This window comes from Spodoptera frugiperda, chromosome 8 (genome assembly GCF_023101765.2).
Source record: "Spodoptera frugiperda isolate SF20-4 chromosome 8, AGI-APGP_CSIRO_Sfru_2.0, whole genome shotgun sequence".
Taxonomy (NCBI): domain Eukaryota; kingdom Metazoa; phylum Arthropoda; class Insecta; order Lepidoptera; family Noctuidae; genus Spodoptera; species Spodoptera frugiperda.
In genome coordinates this window covers 6,941,039-6,968,692 of record NC_064219.1, presented here as the reverse complement: position 1 = coordinate 6,968,692, position 27,654 = coordinate 6,941,039, and the positions used below count along the sequence as shown (strand labels likewise).

At 37.1% G+C, this 27,654-nt stretch overlaps 1 protein-coding gene and 2 long non-coding RNA genes across 8 annotated transcripts; all 3 read left to right on the top strand.

The window, feature by feature from the left end:
* Positions 1-161: 161 nt before the first annotated feature.
* On the top strand, positions 162-24,738 carry LOC118275300 (uncharacterized). 6 transcript variants are annotated; one of them, XM_050695293.1, is made up of 10 exons: positions 162-425; positions 742-854; positions 11,524-11,661; positions 11,750-11,851; positions 11,944-12,058; positions 12,151-12,230; positions 12,319-12,499; positions 12,587-12,799; positions 24,188-24,367; positions 24,491-24,738. In XM_050695293.1, exons 2-10 carry the CDS (start codon positions 825-827, stop codon positions 24,538-24,540), a joined length of 1,089 nt encoding a protein of 362 aa, XP_050551250.1. In that variant the 5' UTR covers positions 162-425; positions 742-824; the 3' UTR covers positions 24,541-24,738. The 6 variants fall into 6 exon arrangements, with proteins under 6 accessions (XP_050551250.1, XP_050551254.1, XP_050551255.1 ...); XM_050695297.1 differs by lacking the exon at positions 11,524-11,661 and adding an exon at positions 937-1,065; XM_050695298.1 differs by lacking the exons at positions 11,524-11,661; positions 11,750-11,851 and adding exons at positions 937-1,065; positions 7,261-7,362.
* On the top strand, positions 18,599-19,535 carry LOC118275301 (uncharacterized). Its single transcript, XR_007705519.1, has 3 exons — positions 18,599-18,645; positions 18,734-18,835; positions 19,127-19,535. It is a non-coding gene; the product is annotated as an uncharacterized LOC118275301 (long non-coding RNA).
* LOC118275324 (uncharacterized) lies at positions 22,913-23,279 on the top strand. Its single transcript, XR_004783591.2, has 3 exons — positions 22,913-22,965; positions 23,054-23,155; positions 23,248-23,279. It is a non-coding gene; the product is annotated as an uncharacterized LOC118275324 (long non-coding RNA).
* Positions 24,739-27,654: the final 2,916 nt, after the last annotated feature.

Below are 27,654 nucleotides of genomic sequence, written 5' to 3'. Positions count from 1 at the left end.
CCGTTATTAATGTTTTAACTTTTATTTCGTATATTTAACTAAATAACACTAGTTTAACATATTTGTGTACATTTATTTTGTAGTCTACCTTCCATAAACGTAAAAGAGTTAAGAAATATTTTATCGCTTCACAATTTGTTCCTACTGTCAAATGAGTGTTTAACTACCTCACGTTGTGAAGATATTTTATTGTTCTTTCGTTCACTTCAAGCAACCATTATCCTGGTTTAAATACATTTAAAATGTCGATCAGAAAGTGTTAACAAAGTTTTGATCGTTTTTGTTAAGTTCGTGAACAGTTTATATTTTCAAAAAAGAGAAGTTCCATTGCAGTTTCTTTAATAATGGCAAACGAGTAGACGCATCACCTAATGGTAAGCGAGCAGCGCCGCCCATGGACACCCGCAACATCAGAGGCGTCACAGGTGCGTTGTCGTTGGTTTCCCTCCATTTGATTCACCAGTGCCATATGGGGAGAACCCAGTAATCATGAAAATAAATAAATACCTTATATAAAAATGTGTTAAGGATATTCAGATCGGCTTGCTGCCCTTTTTTATAAATATGTATTGGTGCAAAACCTACAAACATTTAACACAAAACAGATTTCAAAACATCCAGACCGAGGCGCATTAGATCCACCAGTGCAAACCGAACCGGTATATTATCATTTATTTGTAAAATTAAGATTTTTTTCAAAGTTTTGTGTTATCTCTTAACTGAATTTTGTTATTTTATCAGGTAAAGAGTCGGAAAGTAAAGAAACCATCATCATCTAGCTCCAAAGCGCCCAGACCGAGACGCGGAAGACCAACCGGTCAAATATGGAATCGGGAAAGATCAATTTGGAGAAGGTATGTCTCACTTATTTATAAACTTAAGTTTTTTTTTGTACATGTTGAGTTGTTTCTAACCAGATTTTTGTTTTCTTATCAGGGCCAGAACCAGGAACCTGCACCTGTACCTGTACCAGAACCTTCGACATCGAAAGGTTCAGGTCATTCCAAACCATCCAGGCCGAGGCGCGGCAGACCAACCGGTGCAAACCGGACCCCTCTGTCCCTGGTGCGTATAAAACAAATGCTACAAGTTATTTATATTGCACATTCTCATTGGGACTGAACAATGTATTAATAATGAACTTTATTTACAGGAAGAACGGCGCGCAAGAAATGCGCAGTACGAAAGGGAGAGGAGGGAGGATTTAGCCCAGGCCCAGGCTGAGCTAGCTGAGGCCGCTGGGTGCGACCCAAATGTAAGTTTACAAACCTTGAAATCTTTACAAGTTTAAGATGAGCCGACTTTATTGTTGTACACGTTATGTCTTACTTTCATTTCTTTTTGTAGGTATCGGAGGCCGACTTGTTGGCATTTGTCATCAAAAGGTTAGATAATGCCAAGGAAAAGCAAAACATAGAAGATTATCAGCGCATTAATGCAGATTTGGGAGGCAGAAAGTCATTGTAAATCTGTACATTTCTTGAAATAGTCATTTATTGGTGCTCCGATTATTTACTTATGTAAGTGTTGTATTTTTCTAGTCGCACAGCTGGAGGCGTCCCGAAACGCACAGGCACCACCAGTTGTACCATTAGAGCCACTGCCGCCAGCACCGCCACAGTCAGATAAGATTAAGCAAGACTTAGATGACTTATCTAGCACAATCTGTTAATCCACCACCTTCAGCATTGGAACAGCTTGGGCAAGACTACTCCTATCAAGATCATTTCTGTAAATTTGTACTGGAGTAACTATGACTTTAGGCTGCATTTGTGACTCACAACTAACTAGTGTTGTATTTTCGTAATATTCCATCTGGAGCCGTCACCACTACTTCCATCGCCACAACACATTCATGGACCACCGCCACTCCACATTTGTGAGTATTAAACTCGCCTTTTTGAAAATTTAGAGGCACAAAGTTGAAGTACTATATTTTTTTTAATTATCAACGTCACGCCTTTTATCCCCGAAGGGGTAGGCAGAGGTGCACATTACGGCACGTAATGCCGCTATACAATGTACATCTACTTTTCACCATTTGTGTTATAAGTCCCATATAATAGGGGGTGAGCCTATTGCCATATTATAATAAGCAAAATGCCAGACTTCGTGCTAACTGAGAAATTTTCGAAAAACCGAAAATAGCCCAGTAATATTTTGGCCGACCCGGGAATCGAACCCGAGACCACTTGTCCGGCAGTCGCAATTGCGACCCCTCGACCAACAAGGCAGACTATCAGAGTATCAGTTTAATAATGTAAATACATTTCTTAACATGTGTGTATGTAACTTGAATTTTTTTCCGAGTTTAAGATGATTTGACTTTATTATTGTATAATACATTGTCTTATCCGACTTGATGACATTTGTCATCAAAAAGTTGAAAAAAGCCAATGAAAAACGTCAGTGTAAATTCATTGGCCGTATATTTCTAAAGCAGAATCAATGAATTGTGTTACTTTGAACGTTTTTTATGTCGTCTTCTATTCATACAGTGCACTGTAGTAGTACCTGTGTATTTTAGTGAACTATACTTTGTATGCCTTATTAAACTGATTAGATAATATGTTCATTACAGTCGAATTAATGTTGGTAATATTTGTACCTGCATCAAAATGGGTAAAATAAAACGTCTATATAAAAATATTTGTTTTACCACCTAATTTGAATCCCACATTATACCTACCTCATTACATCGCAGCTTTATTTGAGAAGAATTTAAAGACCCATCGCGTTGGGCCATAAGCTTAATCAAATTCTCGAGGATCCCATGGGTATTTGAGTAATATATTATTTTCTGCTTTATATCTTGTTTTTATTTGTTTTTGAAGGTGACAACGGCAGCACTTATGGCGTTCGTCATAACCAAATTAAAGAAGGCGAAAGAAATGGAAGATGAGAACCGCCAAGCGGAATATGAATGAAGTGCCGTAACACAAATTTGGAGGCACAAAATAAGTTAAAGTACTATTTCTTTTTAATATCAGTTTAATAATGTAAATAAATTCCTTAACATGTGTGTATGTCTTGTTACAGTTGCGAGTTGTTTCGAGCGGTTGTGCCCGGAGTTTGTTTTGAGTGACGATGAGGAGAAGAAGAATGTAAGATACACTCAATTTATTCATTGGCCATAGGCCGCGGCGCAGTCAGTTAGCGTGTAGCAAATTAACCTTTTACTGAATTTTAATTTAATTAACAAGTTTTTTAACTATAGTTTACTCTGTGCACTACCCACAGTAACGTACGTTTAATGTTACTGTGGTTGATATTGTTTACTTCAACGATTTTCAATTTACAGACTCGAAAACGCAACGTTACACAGGAGACAGTTGGTCATGACAAACGTGTGCGGCTTGGTGAGAAGCAAATGCCGGATTTGACATCACCCGCCGACTTTTCCGAACACGGGCCCTCCACAAAACAAGGAATTGTGCCGCTGGCAGAAAATACAGCAGGCCTGACGCCAATAAATTTAGACTTTGGTGACGCCGGTGTAGATAACATGTAAGGCAAGTATAAGATTTGTATTTGGGTAAGGGCGTGGACACATGTCTGCACGGCGCCGCTATCGGGAGGCGGCACGGCGTCGTGTCGCGACACGGCGCCTTGTGCGGTGCAACGCGGGCACACTTGTTTGTTTATCAAAAAGCGTCTCTATTTATACGTGATTAAAGTTTATTTTTCCGCTTCCAGTGATTTTATTAATTGATTTTTTTTTTGCAATTGTAAATCGATTTTATGGTAGTTTGTTCTGGTTGTCAATAAAAGGGTGACATTTGTAGGAAGTCACATTACTGTCCTAATCAGCATTGTGTACTTCAAATAAGTTCATTTAATTCCTAATAAATAAAATAAAATAACGTAAAAAATATAAGAAGTTGTATAAAATTATAAAATAAGGAATATATATATTATTTTGGAGGCTGAGTCACCCCCGTCCGTAGGAGAGCACCCATAAAAAATGAACCCTTACACGTTGCCTATGGGTGGTGCTAACCAGGTGACACTTTGGTGGTAGGCTTCGACCGACGGCATTATGACCATCCATCGAGCAAAACCGTGTCGCCAAGCGGCCTAGCCGTGTTTCGCCACGATGATGCTCGGTGACGCCGTATGAGAGGATGGGTCGAGATGTTTGTTCCACTATGGGTAGACCGGTCTGGCGTGCGCTGGTGTGGCTTCATCGGGTGGCCAGTCGTGGAGGGTAGCGGGATCTGAGGCACGGTGCACCGCTGGTCGACCGCAGATAGTTAGGGGCCCAATTAGTGTGCTAGCCACACGTAAAATGGGGGGCTCCCCGCCATCTCCAGTGAAAATGATTAGCTAACTGGATACGCCATCGTGTCGGTTGGCGACCGGACGAGAGGGCCTCATACTCCTAACATGATGGAAATTTAAGGAAAAGGGTACGGGCGTCCCCGCAAAGTCTCCAGGCTGGCCTCCCATATGATGTAGTCTAACTCGAGTGCTGCGTCTTTCTCCTTAGGGGTCGCCTGTGTTCCCCATGGCTTAGGGGAATATTTCAACGCGTCATTCTCTCAGCTTTGAGGACCAATCACCTCGGTTATGATACTGCACACACACGAGAGACAAAATGAACTTTACTTTATAAGGTGTAGTGATAATCGTAGTAAAACTTTATAGGCACGCCTTTCTAAAGCACCTCTTAATTCCTGAACGGGACTTGGCAGACCCTTCAATGTGTTTTATTGGCGGTGTAACCTGTATTTAGCTAATTTCTCTGTAAACCACTTTTATTAATCATTGTAAAAGGTATAAACGTAGATGTATTATATTTTCTGAGTTACTGTGTAGGTCTGATCCATATGTATTCATAACTGGTATTTGTTTTAGTATAGTATTATTGTATTAATGTGGGCCTTTGTTGCCTGATGTGAATGAATAAATAATTAACAATTCCATTGTTGTCATTTAAACATTGTTCTACACCAAGAAACTGAACCTGCGACCCACCTACAGCAGCCGATTGTTCAGCCACTGCACCAACCGTTCAGTTAACAGAACTCAGTAAGCACTGGTTCTGATTTAACCTTCGAGTGACCATAAAAAGTGGTACATGACTTAACTTTACTTTTTTACAATTCAATTGATTCAACTTGCAAAAATAGAGGAAAATTATTTCCGAAGTAAAGTCGTAGATTGCTAAACGATTGTTTATTTCATAGATTAGAAGAATTAAATTGATTATTAACAACAATAGTTTGTATACTACACGAGTTATTAATGTACACATTCCAGATGTCCGATTGAGTAGCTAATTAGGTGGTTCTTAATTAACTGCTAATGACGTCTATTAACTTAATAGTTATCATTTTAATGAAATACCAATGAAATGTCCTAAACTGAATACATATTTGTCAGTTCGTCGATTACCTTGTTTAAACTTAAAAGTCGATGAAAGTTAATAAATTATTATTTAACTCTGTTTGTCTTACAGTTCAATTAAATCTATTTTCGAGAGCGAACCATTGACCCTCCTTTATATTTTACACTGACTAGCTGTACACCGATTGTTTGTATCACAGGATTGTTGTGTAGTAGTAAACAATATTGCAGATGTACAATTACCTCTGTATTTCTATTTCCAATACGAACAATATAAAAGTAAGAAACAAAAGCCTAGTGTTGTTCTAAATCTTTGTCTTTAATATTTAAAATTATTGTTTTATCTCTGAGTGACTTTCTTGGATGAAAAATGTATGCTCTGGAAACGCAATCTCGCTGTACAGCATGCGTGTGTGTGTCCTATATTCAGTAGTGGACGTCTTGTGGCTGATATGATAACGATGATGAACATCATCAAGTAAAAATAGGTTTTATTAATAAATGTAAAGAAGCGTATAAATCCTCAAAGAACTTATTAAGCTGTCCCGGCTGTTGAGCCGTCGTAAGGGACCACGTTGGGGATGGTTATAAAACAATAAATACTCCTTAATAACAAATTTTGGGACTGCTCGTATTTTTTCACTTGGCATTGTAAAAGGATTAGGATTATAAGCCGACTTATACTTTACAAATGTCCAAATAATGACTCCTATATTAAGTTAAATATTATAAAGCCCAGTCAATTCAAATACTGAAACAAAGCTGTTTTCATTTGTTTGTAACCTTATTTATTTAAAGAGCGACTGGGCACAATGTAGTAGTTATTATGCTAAAAATATTTGTCTTACTTTTAATAAAGTAGCTTTTATAACTAGTTTTAATGAATAAATACAAACTACAACTATTTAAGAAATAGTTATAATTAATTCTTATCTAACCCTGATTTGATAATTAAAAAAGGACACGTAACATACATAACATATAAAGTGTAAACACGATCATAAAATAAATGGCTTTAACAAGTACAACAAGTATAAAATGATGAAACATACGTTATAAACATCAGTAAAGTACGGTACGGTAGTACTATAATTTGTCGTAGCACACTTGCTACGCCGTAGCAACTGCTACGCCGTGCGTCTAGACTATCCACGTGGAGTATCTTTAACAGTAATCAAAGTTTCGATCGTTTTTTAAGGCATCCAGTGCAGTGGATATTTGTATATGATAAATCAATCTTGAGCCAGTTAGCAACAGTCAGAACAAGTAAAAAAGCGAAGTTCCCGCGGGACACACACATATACATAATAATATGTTTGGAATTACGAAAACAAAACATAATAGCAATTCTAAATGCACCCGCTTATCTATAAATGTTCCACAGAAACAATTGGCAGTCACCATTGTATTGTCTTATCTCTCGCTCGGACTCCTACTCCTTTGTATTATTTCATAAAAGAAACAATTTCTTTGCAAATTAACTTTTTATTCTTTGCTAAAATACCACGTAGCTTTGTTTGTACCAAGTACAAGCAAAATAAAGTTAGAAAAAATAAAATAATTGCTTTATTGCTCATTAGATTGGTTATATCTCGCTGTCGTATTATAAATTATGTAATATTATTGTTAGTTTTAATGTAATTTGTGTTAATATAAAATGCCATCGTTAATTTATTAAGTGCCAATTAATAATCAGCTTCACATTGCTTTATTGAACTTTATTTCCAGAACCAGAACCTTCGACATCAAAAGGTTCAGGTTCCAAACCATCCAGGCCGAGGCGCGGCAGACCAACCGGTGCAAACCGGACCCCTCTGTCCCTGGTGCGTATAAAACAAATGCTACAAGTTATTTATATTGCACATTCTCATTGGGACTGAACAATGTATTAATAATGAACTTTATTTACAGGAAGAACGGCGCGCAAGAAATGCGCAGTACGAAAGGGAGAGGAGGGAGGATTTAGCCCAGGCCCAGGCTGAGCTAGCTGAGGCCGCTGGGTGCGACCCAAATGTAAGTTTACAAACCTTGAAATCTTTGCGAGTTTAAGATGAGCCGACTTTATTGTTGTACACGTTATGTCTTACTTTCATTTCTTTTTGAAGGTATCGACTGCCTATTTGATGGCATTTGTGATAAAAAGATTGGACAATGCCAAGAACAGGCAAGACATCGAGGACTATAGGCGGACAAACGCGGATTTGGAGACACAAAGTAAGTGGTAAAATGAAATTTACTTGATATAATCAATGATTGGTGTTCCTACGAGTATTTACTTATGTAGTGTTGTATTTTTATAGTCGCACAGCTGGAGGCGTCCCGAAACGCCCAGGCACCACCAGTTGTGCCATCAGATCTAGAACCACCAGCACCGCCACAGCCAGACATGTCGCTTGGCCAAGACCTGGAGGACTTGAATCTTATCAGTAAGTATTAGATTTACATTTGAATGACTGTCTATTTTGGCTACATTTGAAACTAAAGACACTACATTTGTAACTTGTGTGATTAACAAGTATTGTTTTTTTTGTAGTACCAGAACTGGGGCCATCCAATCCACCATCAACAGCATCGGAGGAGCAGGAATTACTTGATATAGACTATCAAGATCTTCTTTGTAAGTATAAGATTTGTACTGGAGTAACTATGTATATTTTGGTGCCATTTGTAACACGCAACTAACTAGTATTGTATTGTTTGTAGTTCCCGAGCTGGAGCAGGTAACCAGCCAACTCGCTCCACTCATCACATCTGTGTTGGCGAACTGCCCGCCTGGGCAGGGCTTCCCGCATGAGACCTGACGCCACTTTTCTGTAAGTGTTTCGTAGAGTAACTGATAATAAAATTAGGCTTTGCTTTTGACCTTTCTATTTAAAGAGTCATATTTGTTGCTCCATATAACTAATCTGGTGGCCAGCAAGACATCACTTACCATCAGGTGAGATAGCGGTGAAACGTCGACCCATTAAATGTAAAAAAAAAAAATAAAATATTATAATGAAATTAACATGAAAAGCAAGAAATAAATTATATTATAATTATTTTTTTATTTCTTTAATTTATCGCTGTAACACCTCGATGTATATGTGAATAATTTGGTAAATTAAACTTCTAAATAGTTACTAACTAGTATATTTTTAACTCTGTAACTGAAAACAGGTACCGGTTACCGGTTGGCCAGCCATGTATCTCATAGTAATTATGAAATAAACACTTATTGTTCATTTATTTGTGTTATGGTTTTTATTAAATACAAAACATCCTCTGTGTACAACACTGTGGTGTATGCACAAAATTCTGGTCACTTATCTAATGAAATTCGATTATCCGGATTTTGATTATCAGTAAAGAGCAGGCACAGCGTTGGACCCAATACACTAGTCCGGTTAATCGGTAGGTCATAATTTGTCTTGGACTTCTAAAAATTATTTAAATATTCGTTAGCTAATATATGATACAAAATTCGTTCATTTTCGTTTCTGCCGAAAAATAATTTTGTATTGAAATAATATTTCAGGTCGGTATTCGAAAATTAGCTTTAATCTCCGCCTTATGGTAAACAACATATTAGCTCAGGCTTTGAAGACGACGAGGTAGTATCAGTGGCAATACCCAACGGGAAACACATAATGTTAACGATTCCCTCGATAGCTTAGTTGATATAAATGAAAGAGTGGACTGGATATAAATAAAGTAAAGTTATTATTTCTTTGATAATTAACAACATCAGTAAAAGAATTTGACATGTTGATGTTAGTTAAATTAAATTCGTTTCGTTAAATTCTTTTACTCGAAGAAGACGGAGTTTGAGTGTCTTATCACTGCCGTCGCACCCGTAACGTCGTCGTGCGTACGTGCGTCAGGTTACGTAGGCCACATACGATGACGTAGCTCATGTAACGTTTGAACCTGTCGCAAGGAACGCGCGCGTCTCTTCTTTTGTTGGATTTCCAACACAGATCCTGACAAAAGCTGTTAAACAGTGTTTGATGAACTTTTGTATCCAACGATATACTTGGTATGATCTCCGGCTGTCGCAAATTCATATTGGAGAGTGGAATGCTCTAAATCTGTACGAGAGTTACTTGCTGAAAAAGGACGAACACGAAAATTAAGGCAAACCACCGGATATTCTGTACAAAAATAAATACCGGAACTAACTGCAAATATAATAATCTAATGTATTGAAAATATTCTTTATACACTTTAAGCAGTTTTCATAATCATTGCATAGCAACATTCCAAGAATTTCACAGCACTAAGCTCCCACGGCTCACTCAGGTATTATAAATAATATCTTAAATAGTATCTTAATATCTTTTGTTAAAGATATAGAAATAGAAAGATATAAAAGATATAGAACAATATCTTTTGTTAAAGCAGTTTTTGGGAATTAGTTTGAATTCTAGACACCTGCATATCTGGACACAGTTCAAAGAAACTCGTGGTGGTCACCATTGTATTGTCTTATCTCCCACTCGACCAACCTGTACCTACCTATGTTTTAGTTATTTTGTTTTATTTCATAAACATTACAATTTCTTCATACATTTAAGTTATTAAAGAAAACACAAATGGCTTAGTTCAACCTCTAAGTAAACACACATGGCATTCCATATCCTGGCATGCAACAATTGTGTTGTATGCCAAAGTTTATGATTTGTACCGTACCTTTGGTAAGTAACTTTAGACTTGGCACGACATTGTTTAGATGTCATTACTTTTTAGAGATAAACAAGCATCCATCGAGGCTTGGCAAGCTTTTTACTGAATTTTAGGGTGGAATTTCACTTCTTAGTGTTTTTTAAGTAATAAAGTAAATGTAAGGGTAGTATGTCGAAATGTCTAATATGTAGTTTGGTCGAGTTCTCGCATTTTTAAATCATACTCCAGATCCTCGATTATTCTAGTTTTTATAGTATTCTCTTTACGTGACCATAAAACCCTAACTCAGTACCAAACTTCAGAACTAGTTCTATTTTGATGATCATGATAGTGAGTGAGTGTCATAAATGCAAAACTTTGCTTTTGTTTAAATTCTGTTACTAAATTACCTACAGACTTGGAATTTGAATTTTAAGTGTATGATTATAGCTTACTGAATGATGAACATTGCTTCATTCTGGTTTTGTACAGAGGTTTTCAAATGGTGGACTGCAAATGCGGCGAAATTATTTCAGCGCGAATTGTCTGATCTAAATAATTTTATATATTGCGGCCAACTAGCTTAGATAGTCCCTTAAATAGCGACCTGAATTACTGGTCGTTTGATTAAATGGCTGAAGCTAGAATGGTACATTAGGTTAGGTTAGAACTGTAACCCACACAGAAATGGGATCGCCATCAGAAATAAACCGTTAACAAACTTGTACTGCGATATTATTATTTATTAAACAAGCTAAGTCGTTAATTGGCTGATCTATTTATGCTGGTTGGCTGTGAATTATACAATGACAGATTTAAAAACAATGATATTTTGTTTTCATTACACGTTGACCAGCTTAACAAAATATTTGCATATTATTACAGTACTGACAATCTTTAAAAAGAGTGCGTAAATTAAATCCAGTCCATCCTCATATAATTTCGAAATATAAAATATTATTACCAAAGTCTATCAGAAGCAAATAAAGAAAATTAGTAACAAGTACCAATTCACTTATTACTCATTAGAGTAGATTAATTGATACATATCATTAGTATTTAAATCTTAATGAAATTAATATCATGTGCCGTCGCTTATGTATATGTGCAATAAAACGAAAATAAAAATCAATTCTAAGGGATTTATAAATCAGTTTGTTGCCCTTTATTTTATAAATTTGGTCTACGTGCAAATTCTACGATTCCTGAAATTTCGTTATCACCAAATTCACCGCAAACAATGGGAACACTCCGACCAATCACAGCGTTCTACCCCCACCCACAACCCTGCGTACGCGCAGACAGCACGAATTTTGCATTCCCTACACACTCAGTACTTAGTTAGTAACCAAGTGCAAACCACTGCGACTGCAACGCATTCTGCTTAAACAAACAAATTTTTAAAATGGAGTCAGGAAAGGCAATTAAAAATTTGGAGAAGGTATGTCTCACTTATAACATATATAACTTAAGTTTTTTTTTTTGAAAATGTTGTGTTGTTTCTAACCAGATTTTTTGTTTTCTTATCAGGGCCAGAACCAGGAACCTGCACCTGCACCTGCACCTGTACCTAAACCTTCGACATCGAAAGGTTCAAGTACAGGTTCCAAAGCGCCCAGACCGAGGCGCGGCAGACCAACCGGTGCAAACCGGACCCCTCTCTCCCTGGTGCGTATAAAACAAATGCTACAAGTTATTTATATTGCACATTCTCATTGGGACTGAACAATGTATTAATAATGAACTTTATTTACAGGAAGAACGGCGCGCAAGAAATGCGCAGTACGAAAGGGAGAGGAGGGAGGATTTAGCCCAGGCCCAGGCTGAGCTAGCTGAGGCCGCTGGGTGCGACCCAAATGTAAGTTTACAAACCTTGAAATCTTTGCGAGTTTAAGATGAGCCGACTTTATTGTTGTACACGTTATGTCTTACTTTCATTTCTTTTTGTAGGTATCGGAGGCCGACTTGTTGGCATTTGTAGTGAATAAGTTGAGTGCAGACAAATTAGAAAAAAAGCAGAGCATTGAAGAATACAGGCGGTTAAACGCCAAGTTAGAGGCACACAGTAAGTATAATACTACAACATTCTTCAAAATATCAATTTATGGTTTTTGTACGAGTAAATACATTTCTTAACATGTGTGTGTCTTGTTACAGTTGCCAGTTGTATCCTGCGGTTGGGCCCGGACTATGTTGATAGTGATGATGATGAGGAGGTGCAGCTGGAAGAGCCCAATGTAAGATACACTCACTTTATTCATTTGCAATGCACTTGATAGTACACTTGGTGGATTATTTTTCTAAATTTAATTTTTCAATTTTCAGACTCGGAAACGTAAATCGGATGAGACGATTGGTGATGAAAAACGTTTGCGCCGCAGTGGGAAGCAAATCCCAGCCAGTTGGATCTCACCCACTGACCTGGCTGAAGCTGGGCCTTCCTCACTATCACCACCGGTACAGCAAGATACAATAGAGCAAGTCTTAGCTGACTTGGATGATTTCTGTGAGTATTAAGTTTTGTATTTGAGTAACTATGTCTATTTTGGTTGCATTTGTAACATAAACTAACCAATTTTGTTTTTTGTAACAGCACAACTGGAGACGTCAGATAACGATCAACTGGCACCGCCAGTAACAGAGTCCCCGTCACAGGACCAGTACTTCGCTTCTGAACAATACTTGCTTCCACCGTCACTACCTGGTGGAAGTGAGCAGCAGCAGCAGCAGCCAGATCAGCTTCAGCAACAACAGCAGCAGCAGGAAGATTTACTTGGAGAAATCTTAGATTACTTGGGTATTTCCTGTGAGTATTAGTTTTGTATTTGAGTAACTATGTCTATTTTGGTTGTATATTTAAAACAAACTAACCAGTGTTGCTTTTTTGCAGCAGCAGAGAGCCAGTCAGCACTAGAGCGGGCACCCAACGCTCAGTCGTCACTACTGGCGACGGCAGAAACAGAGTGCCCGCCGCCGTACCAGTACATCCCGCCACAGCAGTACTTGCTCCCACCGCCGTCAGTACCAGTCCAGCAGCCAGAGTCAGATATAGACCTGACTGAATTTTTTTGTAAGTATTTGATCTGGCGATATTTAAGTGACTGATAATAATAAAAATTTATTGTAAGTATTTTTTTTAAGTGACTGATAATGCTAGTCATCTTTAACTGCATTTGTTACAATCAACTTATCTGCTATTTTATTTTTGTTTTCAGCTCCAGAAGAGTTGGAACGACTTTACAACGCCATAGACCAATTTATATGAAGAATACGAAGCTCTGTTGGATGTGCTTCGTAGAAGACAGGCATCGTTCTCCGGCTAGTTTATGACGGCTGGCTGGAGTAAATAACTCGCTGGCTGGCTGGAATAAATATTCTCGCCTCCTGCTTGCCTTTGCTGGCCGGGCAGAGTAGTAATGCGGGAAACATCGAGTTGTATTAACATAGATATGTATAGTGTGAACCCTATGAAATTATGATGTAAAATAAGAAATATATTGATTTTTTTATTTATTTTCACTTCTTTCATTTATTGCCTTAACACCTTGAATTGTATACGAATAGTTTGGAGAGATTAAGCTTTAAAGTAGTAACTAATTAGTAGAAATTCTCTATTTTTGTAACTAAATACAGTTTACTACAACCAAAGTTATTAAATTTATTTATTTGATTGAATAGAATGATACAGAAAATAATCAATACAATAAAAAAATTAAAAGACAAAAAGTTACAAAATTTAGACACTGATTTTTTTTTTGACTGCACGGTTTGTTCTGCGGCTGGGCAACTGTCTGTTCCGTGCGGGAATCAAACCCGCTGCACACACACCACACGCTAAGCAGGAAAATATTGGTCGATATGATTGGATCTCAATTTGATCGTACCGAGTTATTTTTCTACATCATCAGAAAACTATTCAGTGTTTTCTCTTTTAAAGGTGGTTGATTTAATTCAGTGGATTAAGTTTCTTCGTGGTCTTCCAAATAGAATAAATAATTTCAGTTGTGGCGTTCATATTTTTTAAAGAGTCTTTTCTTTGAAATAAGTCGGTATTTGGTCAAAATCTCGCCTAATGGTAATCATCGATGTAGCCTATGATGAAGCATGTGTGCTTGTAAGTATAATTAACTCAGGCGTTAAAGAAACCCTGGTAATATCGGTATGAGTCTCAGTACCCTTCGGGAAACACGACTTAATGATTCCTTCGGTAGCTCAGTTGTTGTTTAATGAAATAATAGAGTCGTGTATGTAAGGTACATTATTATAGTTACTTATTTCTCTGATAAATAACAAAATTAGTAAAAGAATTATGATAATATTTCGATTGCTCTCAAATAAGATGAAGTTTGAGTCCCTGGTCGTTACTTCTTCGTCGTCGGTGTGTGCTGCAGGTCACGTAGGCCACATACGATAACGTACCTCACGTAAGGGTACGTATGTATCTATCGTCCTGAACGCCCCTTTAGTCGGATTTTCAATGCCTCCGTAGTATTCCGTCATCGCTTCGAAGCCCTAGAAATATAAATTGTAAAATACTACCGAGCATCATTGTATCTTGATGTCGAAAATATGCTATACGTTTCTAAGCGGCTTTCGTAATCGGTGGATAGCAACATTCCAAGAATTCGACAGGACTAGGTTCCCACGATGGGATCAGGTATTAACATTCTTTTGTTGCAGTTTTACACTATTATTTTAAGTTTGGGGAATCAAAGTAAAACAGCCCTAATTGCACCTGCATATCTGGACACATTTCATAGAAACTCCTGGTGGTAACCATTGTATTGTCTTATCTCCCACTCGACCAACATGTACCTACCTATCCCTTAGTTCTTAAATAGACTAAAGAATACTAAAACATACACGCACTAATATATTATTATAAATTCGAGTATTTTTGTGAGAAATGCTAAAGAAGGGAATTCTTTGCCAGAGTCTATGTAGGAAATCCGACCAAAGGGGCGTTTAAGGCGATAGATACAACCCTTACGTGAGGTACGTTATTGTATGTGGCCTACGTGACCTGTAGCACACACTACTTTTTTGTTTTTTAATTAACTGCTAATGACGTCTATTAATTTAATAGTTATCATTTTAATGAAATACTAACGAAATGTCCTTAACTGGATACATATTTGTTAGTTGGTTGATTACCCTGTTTAACATTAAAAGTCGATGAAAGTTAATAAATTATTATTTAACTCCGATTGTCTTATAGTTCAATTAAATCAATTTTTGAAAACGGGCCTTGGTCCCTCCTTTACATTTTACAGTATTTAATTGTTCATCGATTGTCTGTATCACAGGATGGTTGTGTAGTAGTAAACATTACTGCAGATGTACAATTACGTCTGTACCAAGAAAGTAACGATCGCATTGTCACACTGACCGCCATTGTGTTCCGTAATGATCACAATCACAACTAAATACCTGACTCAATATCCAATGGGTCTAACCATTGGGCTTTTCTAAATCGCGCTATTAAAGTTTTCGGCGCTCGCTGCTTACACCACGGCGACGATGTAGAAATGTTACGAGTCCGTTTCATCGCAGGGACGTAGTTTAGTGGAGCTACTCTAAGTCCACTGCCACCCGGCATCTACACTAGTGTATGCACATAGCAAGCACTCCGCCTGTGTACTCGAGGAGCTTGATGTTGATACTATACTCACATAGAAGTCCGTCAAGCCGACCGATACCCAGATAAAGAAACCAACGAGTAATACCTGCCATAAACACGTGTGTACCAACACCAGGTCCACGTGTTTGGGTATTACAACCCCCACTGCGAAGGATATGCGACTCCCTTTTTGTTAGTTAATTATCATTTAGGTAGTGTAAGTAGCTCATTTTTGTGTAAACTGTATGTATCCAAGTCAATTAATTGATTACACACACAATTTTAAATTCATTTGAACTAGAAGTAATTCATCAACTTTCATAGACTGATTGAGGGTTAGAATCGTAACCAGACTTTATTCTTTGATTTCAAATTTAAGCTTAATGCCTTATTTAGAAAATTCATCAGATACGTCCGTACCTGTTACTAGTAAAATTCAATAATATAAATGTTGCCATTGATATTCGAAAAACCATTCGTTCGTGCATTCGTTTGTTTAAAGTAAGTCTTTACAACGATAGTTATACTTATCAATGTGAGCATACGTATTAATGTTGCTCTTTGGTTACTTTATCAAAACACGTAGCACCTACACGTATTTAATACCCACAAAAAGGCCATAAAAGAATTATTTCACAACCAAATCTGCTAAATAATAATAGACGTGGCTACCTACACGAACAATATGCACCGCTAATAAAATAGTTTAAAAGACAAGGGGCTGTCTAATCCTAGTCAAGGATTTACAACTCCTTAGAAAGACGCCAAACAGTTTTACAACAAATATTTCTATTTCCAATACGAACAATATCAAAGAAACAAACAAAAGTCTAGTGTTATTCTAAAACTTTTTCTCTAATATTTAAAATTATTGTTTTATTATACCTAATCCTTGAATGATAAAATTACGCCTTGAAAACGCAATATCGCTGTACAGCATGCGTGTGTGTGTCCTATGTTCAGTAGTGGACGTCTTGTGGCTGATATGATAACGATGATGAACATCATCAAGTAAAAATAGGTTTTATCAATAAATGTAAAGAAGCGTATAAATCCTCAAAGAACTTGTTAAGCTGTCCCGGCTGTTGAGCCGTCGTAAGGGACCAGGTTGGGGATGGTTATAAAACAATAAATACTCCTTAAAAACTAATTTTGGAACTGCTCGTATTTTTTCACTTGGCATTGTAAAAGGATTAAGATTTTAAACCAACTTATTCTTTACAAATGTCCAAATAATGACTCCTATATTAAGTTAAATATTTCAAAGTCCAGTCAATTCAAATATTGAAACAAAGCTGTTTTCATTTGTTTGTAACCTTATTTTTTTAAAGAACGATTTGGCACAATGTATTTGTTATTATCCTAAAAATATTTGTCTTACTTTTAATAAAGTAGTTTATATAACTACTTTTAATGAATTAAATACAAACAACAACTATTTCAGAAATAGTTGAAATAAACTCTTACCTAACCCTGATTCGATAATTAAAAAAGGACACGTAACATACATAAGTGTATATATATATAGAGTAAGCACGATCATAAAATAAATGGCTTTAACTGTAACTGTAACAAGTATAAAATGATGAAACATACGTTATAAACATCAGTAAAGTACGGTAGTACTATAATTTGCCGTAGCACACTTGCTACGCCGTAGCAACTGCTACGCCGCGGCGTAGCAGATTGATTACAATAGCACGTGGAGTACCTTTAACAGTAATCAAAGTTTCGATCGTTTTGTGAGGCATCCAATGCAGTGGATATTTGTATTTAATAAATCAATCTTGACCCAGTTAGCAACAGTCAGAACAAGTAAAAAAACGAAGTTCCCGCAGGACACACACTATTATAATATGTTTGGAATTAAGAAAACAAAACATAATAGCAATTCTAAATGCACCCGCTTATCTGTAAATGTTCCACAGAAACAATTGGCAGTCACCATTGTATTGTCTTATCTCTCGCTCGGACTCCTACTCCTTTGTATTAATTCATAAAAGAAACAATTTCTTTGCAAATTAACATTTTATTCTTTGCTAAAATACCACGTAGCTTTGTTTGTACCAAGTCCAAGGAATTCTATTTATTTTTGTGCACACATCTACCCCTTATCTGTTTTCTTTTTAATTGTTCCATCCAAAGGTTGTCTGGAAGAAATCACCATTGTGTGATGAGACCATTGTACGCATATTACTTAAAATGTATGTAACCTAGGCTACTTAAATGTGTACAATAAAGCATATATAAATAAATAAATATATAAGGAAATAAAGTTAGAAACAAGAAACAATTGCTTTATTTCTCATTAGATTGGTTATATCTCGCTGTCGTATTATAAATGTAATATTATTGTTATTTTTAATGTATTTTGTCTTAAAATAAATTGTTATAAAAGGCCATCGTTAATTTATTAAGTGCCAATAAATAATCAGCTTCACATTGCTTTACTGACTAAAATAATAATTTTCAAATAGTTTTGAACACTTAAAATTGTATTTAATCTTTGAATAGATGTTTAATTATAAACTGTTATATGAGTGATTAAACACTTAAATAAAAAAGCTTATTTTCTATTACTTTTCAATTTGCAAGTCAAATCCCAGGCATTCAAAATCACCACGAACAATGGAATCATTTCGACCAATCACCGTATTCTAACGACTTCCTACCCCCGCCCATACCCCTGCGTGCGCGCAGGCAGCACGAATTTGGCATTCGCTACTCACTCAGTACTTAGTTCGTGACCAAGTGCAAACCATTGCAACTGCAACGCGTTCTGCTTTTGTTAACAGCAAAGTTAATTTTTGGAATAGATATGGAATCAGAAAAGATTTTAAGGAATTTGAAGAAGGTATATATTATTTATTTGTAAAATTAAGGATTTTTTCCAAAGTTTTGTGTCATTTCTTAACTGAATTTTGTTATTTTATCAGGGAAAGAGCCAGAAAAGATCCTCAAAAACTGGCTCTAAGGCGCCCAGACCGAGGCGCGGCAGACCAACCGGTGCAAACCGGACCCCTCTGTCCCTGGTGCGTATAAAACAAATGCTACAAGTTATTTATATTGCACATTCTCATTGGGACTGAACAATGTATTAATAATGAACTTTATTTACAGGAAGAACGGCGCGCAAGAAATGCGCAGTACGAAAGGGAGAGGAGGGAGGATTTAGCCCAGGCCCAGGCTGAGCTAGCTGAGGCCGCTGGGTGCGACCCAAATGTAAGTTTACAAACCTTGAAATCTTTACGTTTAAGATGAGCCGACTTTATTGTTGTACACGTTATGTCTTACTTTCATTTCTTTTTGTAGGTATCGGAGGCCGACTTGTTGGCATTTGTAGTCAATAAGTTGAGTGCAGACAAATTTAAAGAAAAGCAGAGCATCGAAGACTATAGGCGGACTAACGCGGATTTGGAGACACAAAGTAAGTGGTATAATGAAATTTACTTGATATAATCAATGATTGGTGTTCCTACGAGTATTTACTTATGAAGTGTTGTATTTTTATAGTCGCACAGCTGGAGGCGTCCCGAAACGCCCAGGCACCACCAGTTGTGCCATCAGATCCAAAACCGCCAGCACCGCCACAGCCAGACTTAAATCTTACCAGTAAGTGTTAGATTTATATTTGAATGACTGTCTATTTTGGCTACATTTGAAACTAAAGACACTACTACATTTGTAACTTGTGTGGTTAACAAGAATTGTTTATTTGTAGTTCCAGAGTTGGAGCCATCGCAACACCAAGAGTTACCGTCGGAACTCGACATAGATGACCAAGATCTTCTTTGTAAGTATAAGATTTGTACTGGAGTAAATATCTCTATTTTGGTGCCATTTGTAACACGCAACTAACTAGTATTGTATTGTTTGTAGTTCCCGAGCTGGAGCAGTTAACAAGCCAACTTGCTCCACTCATCACATCGGTGTTGGCGGACTGCCCGCCTGGGCAAGAGACCTGACGCCACTTTTCTGTAAGTATTTGTTTCGTACTTGAGTAACTGATAATAAAATTAGGCTTTGCCTTTTGACCTTTCTATTTAAAGCTAGTCATATTTGATTGCATTTATATCATATAACTAATCTGGTGTTGTATTTATTATTTCCAGCTCAAGACAACTTGGACGGTGATAAATATGTAGAAATATGAAATATACTATAATGAAATTAACATGAAAAGCAAGAAATAAATTATATTATAATTATTTTTTTACTTCTTTCTTTTATCGCTGTAACACCTCGATGTATATGTGAATAAATTGGTAAATTAGATTTCAAAATAGTTACTAACTAGTATATTTTTAACTCTGTAACTGAAAACAAGTACCGATTACCGGTTGCCCAGCAAACGCGCTAACCAAGTTGTAATTATGAAGAAAACACCCAAATCCTCTGTGTACAACACTGAGGTGTAACAATTTCTGGTCACTTATCTTATGAGAAAATTGCAACTATTGTGGCAGTCAGTACGCCGATTATTGAAGGAATATTAGCAGTAAAGAGCAGGCACAGCATTGGACCCAATACACTACCTTGTGGAACACCCGCTCGGATGTTGCTTCTTCTGAATGGTTTTTAAAGAAGTATCTGTTATTTAAATAAATAAAATGTCTTTATAAGACTATTGAATACCAGAATTAGAACTTCTAATTACTTTGATGGCATAGAAAGCAGGATAATTGGTCGGTATGATTGAATATAATATAAGATCAATAGAAGCCTAACCTAGGCTTTATTTCGAATTGGTGGTTTTGTCTTGGACTTCCAAAGTTCTTTCAGATGTAGCGTTCATATTTCTCAATGATTATTGTTGCATGAAATAGGTATTTAGATAAAATCTCTGCGTTATGATAAACAACATTAATATGTTGTTAATTAACTCAGGCTTTATCAGTGTCAGTATCCATCGGGAAACACATAATGTTAACGATTCCCTCGATAGTGGACTGGATATAAATAAAGTAAAGTTATTATTTCTTGGTAGTTGATGATGTTGACTCGAAGGAGGCGGAGTTTGAGTGTCTTATCACCATCGTCGCACCCGAAACGTCGTCGTGCGTACGTGCGTCAGGTTACGTAGGCCACATACGATGACGTAGTTCATGTAACGCTTGTACCTGTCGCCAGGAACGCGCGCATCTCGTCCTTTTTTGGATTGCCAACACAAATCCTGGCAAAAACTTGCCCCTGCAAAATAATCATCATCATCATCAGCCGAGAGACGTCCACTGCTGAACAAAGGCCTCCCCCTTGGTCCTCCACGTAGAACGACAAGCCGCCACCTGCATCCACTGGCTCCCTCAATATATCATCCCTGCAAAATACAATAATAGAATCGTAATATACTACCAAGCATCACTATTGATATTGAAAATATTCTTCACATTTCTAAGTTGTTTTCGTAATCATTGGATAGCAACATTCCAAGAATTCTTTAGGACTAAACTCCCACGGCTCACTCATGTATTGTACATACCTTTGTTAAAGCAAATTTTGGGAATTAGTTTAAATTCTTGACACCTGCATATCTGGATACAGTTTATAAAACCAGTAGTGGTCACTATGTATTGTCTTATCTCCCACTCGACCAACCTGTACCTACCTATCCTTTAGTTCTTTTGTTTTATTTTATAAACATTACAATTTCTTCATACATTTAAGTTCGTATGAAAACACAATGGCTTAGTTTAACCTTTAAGTAAACACATTAACATGGCATTCCATATCCTGGCATGCAACATGTGTTGTATGCCAAAGTTTATGATTTGTACCATACCTTTGGTAAGGTAAGAAATCGCAGTAAGTAACCTTAGACTTGACACGACTTTGTCTAGATGTCATTACTTTTTAGAGATAAACCAGCAGCTCCATCGAGGCTTGGCTAGAAGGGTAGTATGTCGAAATCTCTAATATGTAGTTTAGTCGAGCTCTTGCATTTTTAAATTAGGGTCACCGACTACTCAAGATCCTCGATCATTCTAGTTTTTATAGTATTCTCTTTACGTGACCATAAAACCCTAACTCAGTACCAAACTTCAGTACTAGTTCTATTTTGAGCAGGAGGTACTGAGTTCTAAATTTTGCTTTTGTTTATGTTCTAAATTACCTATGACAGAATTTTAGTGTATGATGCTCTAAATGAACATTGCTTCATGGTGGTACTGTGGACAAATGCGGCGAAATTATTTCAGCGCGAATTGTCTGATCTAAATAATTTTATATATTGCGTCCAACTAGCTTAGATAGTCCCTTAAATAGCGGCCTGAATTACTGGCCGTTTGATTAAATGGCTGAAGCTAGAATGGTACATTAGGTTAGGTTAGAACTATAACCCACACAGAAATGGGATCGCCATCAGAAATAAACCGTTACCGAACTTGTACTGCGATATTATTATTTATTAAACAAGCTAGGTCGTTAATTGTATGATCTATTTATGCTGGTTGGCTGTGAATTATACAATGACAGATTTAAAAACAATGATATTTTGTTTTCATTACACGTTGACCAGCTTAACAAAATATTTGCATATTACAGTACTGACAATCTTTAAAAACAGTGCGTAAATTAAATCCAGTCCATCCTCACATAATTTCGAAATATAAAATATTATTACCAAAGTCTATCAGAAGCACACAAAGAAAATTAGTAACGAGTAACCATTTACTTATTACTCATTAGAGTAGATTAATTGATACACATCATTTGTATTTAAATCTAAATTAAATTCATGCTATTAAGAAATTAACGTAATCAATTATCATGTGCCGTCGTTTATATATTATATCTACAATAAAACGAAATTAAAAATATATTGTTAGGGATTTTTAAATTAGTTTATTTCCCTTTATTTTATAAATTTGGTCTACGTGCAAATTCTACGATTCCTGAAATTTCGTTATCACCAAATTCACCGCAAACAATGGGAACACTCCGACCAATCACAGCGTTCTACCCCCACCCACAACCCTGCGTACGCGCAGACAGCACGAATTTTGCATTCCCTACACACTCAGTACTTAGTTAGTAACCAAGTGCAAACCACTGCGACTGCAACGCATTCTACTTCAACGACCAAATTTTAGAAATGGAGTCAGGAAAGGCAGTTAAGAATTTGGAGAAGGTATGTCTCACTTATAACATATATAACTTAAGTTTTTTTTTTGAAAATGTTGTGTTGTTTCTAACCAGATTTTTTGTTTTCTTATCAGGGCCAGTACCAGGAACCTGCATCTGCACCTGCACCTGTACCTAAACCTTCGACATCGAAAGGTTCAAGTACAGGTTCCAAAGCGCCCAGGCCGAGGCGCGGCAGACCAACCGGTGCAAACCGGACCCCTCTGTCCCTGGTGCGTATAAAACAAATGCTACAAGTTATTTATATTGCACATTCTCATTGGGACTGAACATTGTATTAATAATGAACTTTATTTACAGGAAGAACGGCGCGCAAGAAATGCGCAGTACGAAAGGGAGAGGAGGGAGGATTTAGCCCAGGCCCAGGCTGAGCTAGCTGAGGCCGCTGGGTGCGACCCAAATGTAAGTTTACAAACCTTGAAATCTTTACAAGTTCAAGTTGAGCCGACTTTATTGTTGTACACGTTATGTCTTACTTTTATTTCTTTTTGTAGGTATCGGAGGCCGACTTGTTGGCATTTGTAGTCAATAAGTTGAGTGCAGACAAATTAGAAAAAAAGCAGAGCATTGAAGAATACAGGCGGTTAAACGCCAAGTTGGAGGCACAGAGTAAGTATAAAACTGAAACTTTCTTCAAAATATCAATTTGTGGTGTTTGTTCGAGTAAATACATTTCTTAACATGTGTGTGTCTTGTTACAGTTGCCAGTTGTCTCCTGCGGTTGGGCCCGGACTATGTTGATAGTGATGATGATGAGGAGGTGCAGCTGGAAGAGCCCAATGTAAGATACACTTACTTCATTCATTTGCAATGCACTTGATAGTACACTTGGTGGATTATTTTTCTAAATTTAATTTTTCAATTTTCAGACTCGGAAACGTAAATCGGGTGAGACGATTGGTGACGAAAAACGTTTACGCCGCAGTGGGAAGCAAATCCCAGCCAGTTGGATCTCACCCACTGACCTGGCTGAAGCTGGGCCTTCCTCACTATCACCACCGGTACAGCAAGATACGATAGAGCAAGTCTTAGCTGACTTGGATGATTTCTGTGAGTATTAAGTTTTGTATTTGAGTAACTATGTCTATTTTGGTTGCATTTGTAACATAAACTAACCAATTTTGTTTTTTGTAACAGCACAACTGGAGCCGCCAGTTAACGATCAACCGGCACCGCCAGTAACTGAGTACCCGTCACAGGACCAGTACTTCGCTTCTGAACAATACTTGCTTCCACCATCACTACCTGGTGGAAGTGAGCAGCAGCAGCAGCAGCCAGATCAGCTTCAGCAACAACAGCAGCAGCAGGAAGATTTACTTGGAGAAATCTTAGATATCTTGGGTATTTCCTGTGAGTATTGGTTTTGTATTTGAGTAACTATGTCTATTTTGGTTGTATATTTAAAACAAACTAACCAGTATTGTTTTTTTGCAGCAGCAGAGAGCCAGTCAGCACTAGAGCGGGCACCCAACGCTCAGTCGTCACTACTGGCGACGGCAGAAACAGAGTGCCCGCCGCCGTACCAGTACATCCCGCCACAGCAGTACTTGCTCCCACCGCCGTCAGTACCAGTCCAGCAGCCAGAGTCAGATATAGACCTGACTCAAATTTATTGTAAGTATTTGATCCATATTTAAGTGACTGATAATAATAAAAAAGATTTTTTTATTTAATGCTAGTCATCTTTAACTGCATTTGTTACAATCAACTAATCTGCTATTTTATTTTTGTTTTCAGCTCCAGAAGAGTTGGAACGACTTTACAACGCCATAGACCAATTTATATGAAGAATACGAAGCTCTGTTGGATGTGCTTCGTAGAAGACAGGCATCGTTCTCCGGCTAGTTTATGACGGCTGGCTGGAGTGAATAACTCGCTGGCTGGCTGGAATAAATATTCTCGCCTCCTGCTTGCCTTTGCTGGCCGGGCAGAGTAGTAATGCGGGAAACATTGAGTTGTATTAACATAGATATGTATAGTGTGAACCCTATGAAATCATGATGTAAAATAAGAAATATATGATTTTTTTTAATTTATTTTTACTTTTTTCATTTATTGCCTTAACACCTTGAATTGTATACGAATAGTTTGGAGAAATTAAGCTTTAAAGTAGTAACTCTAAAAAGTAATGACATCTAAACAATGTCGTGTCAAGTCTAAGGTTACTTACTGCGATTTCTTACCTTACCAAAGGTACAGTACAAATCATAAACATTTGCCTTTGGCATACAACACATGTTGCATGCCAGGATATGGAATGCCATGTTAATGTGTTTACTTAAAGGGTAAACTAAGCCATTTGTGTTTACATAATAACTTAAATGTATGAAAAAATTATAATGTTTATGAAATAAAACAAAAGAACTAAAGGATAGGTAGGTACAGGTTGGTCGAGTGGGAGATAAGACAATACAGTGGTGACCACCACGAGTTTCTTTGAACTGTATCTAGATATGCAGGTGTCTAGAATTCAAACTAATTCCCAAAAACTGCTTTAACAAAAGAATTTATAATACCTGAGTGAGCCGTGGGAGCTTAGTGCTGTCAAATTCTTGGAATGTTGCTATGCAATGATTATGAAAACTGCTTAAAATGTATAAAGAATATTTTCAATATCACATTAGATTATTGTATTTGCAGTTAGTTCCGGTATTTATTTTTGTACAGAATATCCGGTGGTTTCCTTAATTTTCGTGGTCGTCGTTTCAGCAATCAGCAAGTAACTCTCGTACAGATTTAGAGCATTCCACTCTCCAATCTGAATTTGCGACAGCCGGAGATCATACCAAGTATATCGTCGGATACAAAAGTTCATCAAACACTGTTTAACAGCTTTTGTCAGGATTTGTGTTGGAAATCCAACAAAAGAAGAGACGCGCGCGTTCCTGGCGACAGGTACAAGCGTTACATGAGCTACGTCATGGTATGTGGCCTACGTAACCTGACGCACGTACGCACGACGACGTTACAGTTGCGACGGTAGTGATAAGACACACAAACTCCGTCTCCCTCCTGTTAATTATCAAAGAAATAATAACTTTACTTCATTTTTATCCAGTTCACTCTTTCATTTATATCAACTAAGCTATCGAGAGAATCGCTAACAGTCTGTGTTTCCTGATGGATACTGACACTGATAAAGCCTGAGTTAATTAACAACATATTAATGTTGTTTACCATAAGGCAGAGATTTTATCAACATACCGACCTATTTCATGCAATAATAATATAATCTTTGAGAAACATGAACGCTACATCTGAAAAAACTTTGGAAGTCCAAGACAAAACCACATATTTGAAATAAAACCTAGGTTAAGCTTCTCGTGATCTTATATTATACTCAATCATACCGACCAATTATCCTGCTTTCTATGCCATCAAAGTAATTAGAAGTTCTAATTCTGGTATTCAATAGTCTTATAAAAACATATTTAAATAACAGATACTTTTTAAAGAAGCAACATCCGAGCGGGTGTTCCACAGGGTAGTGTATTGGGTCCAACGCTGTGCCTGCTCTTTACTGCTAATATTCCTTCAATAATCGGCGTACTGACTGCCACAATAGTTGCAATCTTCTCATTAGATAAGTGACCAGAAATTGTTACACCACAGTGTTGTACACAGAGGATCTGCGTGTTTGTATGTATGCGGCGCCCCATACCACAAATAAAAAACAATTAAGTGTGTTTTCTTCATAATTACAACTTGAATGAACGGTTAGCGCGTTTGCTGGGCAACCGGTAACCGGTACCTGTTTTCAGTTACAGAGTTAAAAATATACTAGTTAGTAACTATTTTGAAGTCTAATTTACCAAACTATTCACATATACATCGAGGTGTTACAGCAATAAATGAAAGAAGTAAAAAAATATTTATTCCTAATATAATTTATTTCTTGTTTTTCATTTTAATTTCATTATAATATATTTCATATTTCTACATATTTATCACCGTCCAAGTTGTCTTGAGCTGGAAATAATAAATACAACACCAGATTAGTTATATGATATAAATGCAATCAAATATGACTAGCTTTAAATAGAAAGGTCAAAAGGCAAAGCCTAATTTTATTATCAGTTACTCAAGTACGAAACAAATACTTACAGAAAAGTGGCGTCAGGTCTCTTGCTGCGGGAAGCCCTGCCCAGGCGGGCAGTCCGCCAACACCGATGTGATGAGTGGAGCAAGTTGGCTGGTTACCTGCTCCAGCTCGGGAACTACAAACAATACAATACTAGTTAGTTGCGTGTTACAAATGGAATCATAATATACATAGTTACTCCAGTACAAATCTTATACTTACAAAGAAGATCTTGATAGTCTATATCAAGTAAGTCCTGATCTTGCGATATTGTAGATGGTGGGTTAGGGGACGGGCCCAGTTCTGGAACTACAAAATAACAATAAGTACTTGTTAACCACACAAGTTATAAATGTAGTGTATTTAGTTACAATTGTAGCCAAAATAGACAGTCAATCAAATGTAAATCTAATACTTACTGATAAGATTCAAGTCCTCCAGGTCTTGGCCAAGCGACATGTCTGGCTGTGGCGGTGGCACAACTGGTGGTGGCTGGGCGTTTCGGGACGCCTCCAGCTGTGCGACTATAAAAATACAACACTTCATAAGTAAATACTCGTAGGAACACCAATCATTGATCATGTAAATTTCATTATACCACTTACTTTGTGTCTCCAAATCCGCGTTAGTCCGCCTATAGTCTTCGATGCTCTGCTTTTCTTTAAATTTGTCTGCACTCAACTTATTGACTACAAATGCCAACAAGTCGGCCTCCGATACCTACAAAAAGAAATGAAAGTAAGACATAACGTGTACAACAATAAAGTCGGTTCAACTTGAACTTGTAAAGATTTCAAGGTTTGTAAACTTACATTCGGGT

What these genes read in the sequence shown, in the direction of transcription:
- LOC118275300 (XM_050695293.1), top strand. Translation starts at nt 825, where the DNA reads ATGGAATCGGGAAAGATCAATTTGGAGAAG. An exon ending in CGCCAAGTTAGAGGCACACA is followed by an intron (nt 12,059 to 12,150) that starts GTAAGTATAATA and finishes GTCTTGTTACAG; the next exon opens with TTGCCAGTTGTATCCTGCGG. An exon ending in AGATTACTTGGGTATTTCCT is followed by an intron (nt 12,800 to 24,187) that starts GTGAGTATTAGT and finishes GTTTTTTTGCAG; the next exon opens with CAGCAGAGAGCCAGTCAGCA.